Genomic DNA, 4,030 nt, shown 5'->3' with positions numbered 1-4,030 from the left:
GAAAAAAAAGGATATGCACCACAGACAGGAGGGATTCTCACCTCCGGCCTGCGGTCCAGTCACAGCCACGGAGGGTCTGCCCCGGAGGGTCTGCCCCGGAGGGTCTGCAGGCGGCAGGAAGGTGCCGTCAGCTGCCCTCAACCCTCACAACAGGGAGCTGGGCCCTGGCCGGTGTGGCTGTTGGCTGAGCACGGTCCGTGCACCGAAGGTCACGGGTTCGATTCCCAGTCAGGGCACATGCCTGGGTGGTGGGTCTGGTTCCTAGTCAGGGTGCATGAGGGAGGCGACCAATCAATGTTTCTCTCTCCACCCTTCCTCTTTCTAAAATCAATAAAAATGTATTTAGGGAACATGTAGGAAGCAACCTATCAGTGGGCCTCTCCCACATCAATGTTTCTCTCTCTCTCTCTCTCTCTCTCTCTCGCACCCCTCCTTCCCTTCTACTCTCTTTAAAAATCAATGGAGCCGAAACCGGTTTGGCTCAGTGGATAGAGCGTCGGCCTGCGGACTGAAAGGTCCCAGGTTCGATTCCGGTCAAGGGCATGTACCTGGGTTGCGGGCACATCCCCAGTGGGAGATGTGCAGGAGGCAGCTGATTGATGTTTCTCTCTCATCGATGTTTCTAACTCTCTATCTCTCTCCCTTCCTCTCTGTAAAAAATCAATAAAATATATTTAAAAAAAATCTCATTAAAAAAATAAAATAAAATAAAAATCAATGGAAAAAATATCCTCTGGTGAGGATTAAAATAAAAAATACAAAAAAAAAGAATCTGGGTTACCCGGGTGGCCTCAATGTTTATGGGACGAGGGAGGAGGAGGGGGAGCGCCTGTGCAGGGGCATCAGTCAGGAGTGCAGGAGCCTCTCGGAGCTGAGAACAGCCCTTGGACGATGCTCTGCAAAGACCCGGACCCTCAGTCCCAGGACGCACAGAGCTGAACTGGGCCAGCAACCCGGTGCGGCCTCCCAGTGAGCCCCACCCCCGCCTGGCTGACATGACCACGGCCATGTGACCCGGAGCAGGAAAACCAGCCGGGTCTGACTGACAGAACTGAGACAATCAGTGTGTGTGACTGTTTTTAAAACTTACCTTTATTGTTGGAAGTATTACAAACGCCCCTTTTCCACCATTGACCCCTTCTAGCCCACCCGCTCTCCCTGCCCAGTGTGTGTTGTTTTAGGCTGTTGTGTTCATGGTGAGAGAGAACAGACTACACGCAGCCCGCAAAGCCTAAAACACTTGCTATCTGACCTCAGATGCTGGGGATCAAGCAGTGACCCCAACAGACGGAGAGCCTGCCATCAGGAGCGGGGAGCAGCAGCCTGGGGGCTCAGGGCAGGCGAGCAGCTCAGTTTTAGAAAACACGAGTCACAGGCCACAGGCAAGCGGGGTGCCCACCTCAGGACACCCTGGGGAGCGGCCGGGCCCAGGCCTCCAGGCCCAGGAGGGCTCCCTGCTTAGTGCACTGAGGTGAAGCTGGGCCCACTTTCTCTGGCTGCTGCAACCACCACCAGACTCAGCACCAGGGGAGCAGTGACCTGGAGCCCATGGGGACGGCAACCTGGAGCCCATGGGGACGGCGACCCGGAGCCCATGGGGACGGCGACCTGGAGCCTGCCTTCCTCTGGACGTGGCCTCGCCCGCCCTTTCCCCTTTCTGGACCTTCCCCGTCACCTTTCGCTGTGAGCACTGGTCTGGAGGACCCGGCTCACCACCCATTCCCAGCAGCGCCCCAGAGGGATCCCCACCTGGACAGCAGCCCTGGGCGAGACCGTGCTCCACCACCCACAGCTCAGCGCCTCGCTCCAGCTGGGAGATGACTTCCGGTTTGGGAAGCTCAGGCCCTGGAAACAGAGAGACTCGGAATGTGGGTTCTGCTCGGGACACGAAGCAGCTGCCCCGCCCCCAGCCCTGGACCCCTGACCGCCAGGCGGGGAGTCTCACGCAGGAGAAGGCTCTGCAATGGGACAGAGAGGGGCGGACACCTCCCCGTCCACAGGTCCCTCGGGGACGGAGAACCCCAGGCTCTACGGCCTGTTACCCATGAAGAATTAGGGCAGGAATCTGCTCTCAGCTCGGGCGGCGGCCTCACCCACGGAGAGCAGGTGCCCGAAGGTCTCCAGCATCACGTCCCGGTACAGCGTCCTCTGCGCCGGGCCCAGCCGCCCCCACTCCTCCGGGGAGAAGTCCACGGCCACGTCCCGGAAGGTCACCGGCTCCTGAAAGATCACACACAGGCTCATCAGCTGGGTGTCCCCTCAGCGCTCGCAGGAAGAGGAGGCGTGGGGAGGAGGAGAGAGTGCACCTTCTGGGATGTGAGCCGGGTCCCGCTGGCACCCACTGGGCTTCTACATGTCCTGTGGACGGCACAGCGAGGACATGTGAGAGCCGCCAGCAAGATCGAACCACCCACCGCAGACCTACAACTGGTCTCAGACAGGTGAGGGTGCGGACAGAGACCGTCCGCGCTCCTGCCTCTCAGATCCGTGGGCCACAGAACGGCGGCTGTCGAGGCCCTGGGCCTGGGATGGTTTGTTATGCATCTACAGTTCACACGACCCCTCAGACTCAAAGCCAGTCCTGGCCGCTCTGACAAGAGGGCTACAGTGAAGAGTCAGAAACCCCCTGCCCTCGGGGACCGAACAGGCTCCCGGTGCTGGCGGGGCCAGTGCAAGCGTTTAACCCGAGGGTGACACTGGAGGGGACAGGGAATGGGCCCCGTGTACAGGGGCAGCTGGACTCAACTGACTGTGGGGAAACGCGGCCTCCAGTGGTCAGAACTGCCCGTCTCTGGTGAGAAGCTGAAAATTAGGTCATGTTTTCAAGGGAAAACTCTTAATTTTTAGAAATTGATACAATGCACTTAAAACGTGCCCCACAGCCCTGGCCGGTGTGGCTCAGTGGATAGAGCATCGGCCTGTGGCCTGAAGGGCCTCAGGTTCCGTTCCAGTCAAGGGCACGGACCTCGGTTAGAGGCTCGGTTAGAGGCTCGATGCCCGGGCCTGGTCAGGGTGCGTACCAGAGGCAACCAGTCGATGTGTGTGTCTCTTCCTGTCTCTCCCCCTCCCTCCCACTCTCTCTCAAGATCTACAGAAAAATGTCCTCGGGTGAGAACTGACAACAACAAAGAGCAGCAGGGAGCACGGACCCACACGGGCTCCTCGTTTCCTGTCTCCGCGGGGCTGTGGCGGGGCCTGCGTGGCTGTGAGACACGTCCTCCAGGACAAGCAGGGAGCCGCGTGCAGAAGCATAAAGTCGGTCCCCGCCTCACATAAACGTGAGCGGAAGCGACTGAACTCTTCGAAGAAAACACAGGGATAGTCTTCATGCCCTTGGACTTGGCAAAGGGCTCTTAGAGACGGCAGCAGAAAGCACAGCAGGAAGGAAACGAACGTCCTCAACATGAAAAACGTTTCTGCGCCAGAGGAGACCCAGCGAACAGACACCACGTAATGGAAGAGACTAATTGCAAAACACACTAATCTGATAAAAGGTCTGTATCCAGAAGATACAAAGAAATCTTACAACTCGATAATAAAGGCCACATAACAAAACTCACAAAGGAGCTAAAAGAAAACCTCCAAGCAGACAGAGCCCCGGCAGGGAGAGCGCCGCCCCATAGGCCGAGGGTGCAGGTGTGAGCCCAGGTCGGGGCACGTGCAAGAACCCACCAACGGGCTGGACAGAGTGTCTCGTCCGGCGCCCTCCCCTGCGCAGAAGCGTTGCCCAGGACACATGCCTGGGTTTCGGGCTCCATCCCCAGTGGGGGGGCGTGCAGGAGGCAGCTGACCCATGTTTCTATCTCCCCGCTCCCCGCTGCTTCCTCTCTCGCTAACAATCAGGGGCTGAGCATATACCTAGGAACCAGGAGGTCCCGGAAACACCACTCAGAAAGGATATCTGCACCCCTATGTTCACAGCAGCACAATTCACCACAGCTAAGATCTGGAAGCAGCCTAAGTGCCCATCAGCAGATGGGATTAAAAAACAGTGGTACATCTACACGATGGAATACTATGCTGCTGTAAA

At 58.0% G+C, this 4,030-nt stretch overlaps 1 protein-coding gene across 1 annotated transcript in view; it reads right to left on the bottom strand.

The window, feature by feature from the left end:
* LOC102774464 (zinc finger protein 135) overlaps positions 1 to 2,906 on the bottom strand; it is a 16,072-nt gene extending 13,166 nt beyond the window's left edge. Inside the window, exons 1-2 of the mRNA XM_015560796.1 lie at positions 2,094 to 2,906; positions 1,750 to 1,845 (exon numbers count right to left, since the gene is read on the bottom strand). Coding sequence (XP_015416282.1) covers positions 1,750 to 1,845; positions 2,094 to 2,244 — 247 coding nt within the window. The 5' untranslated portion in view covers positions 2,245 to 2,906. The remainder of the gene's footprint in view (positions 1 to 1,749; positions 1,846 to 2,093) is intronic.
* Between the last annotated feature and the right edge of the window lie 1,124 nt (positions 2,907 to 4,030).

Source organism: Myotis davidii, unplaced genomic scaffold (assembly GCF_000327345.1).
Source record: "Myotis davidii unplaced genomic scaffold, ASM32734v1 scaffold936, whole genome shotgun sequence".
NCBI lineage: Eukaryota > Metazoa > Chordata > Mammalia > Chiroptera > Vespertilionidae > Myotis > Myotis davidii.
Note: the sequence above shows the minus strand (reverse complement) of the source record. Positions and strands in the feature narration are given on the sequence as shown.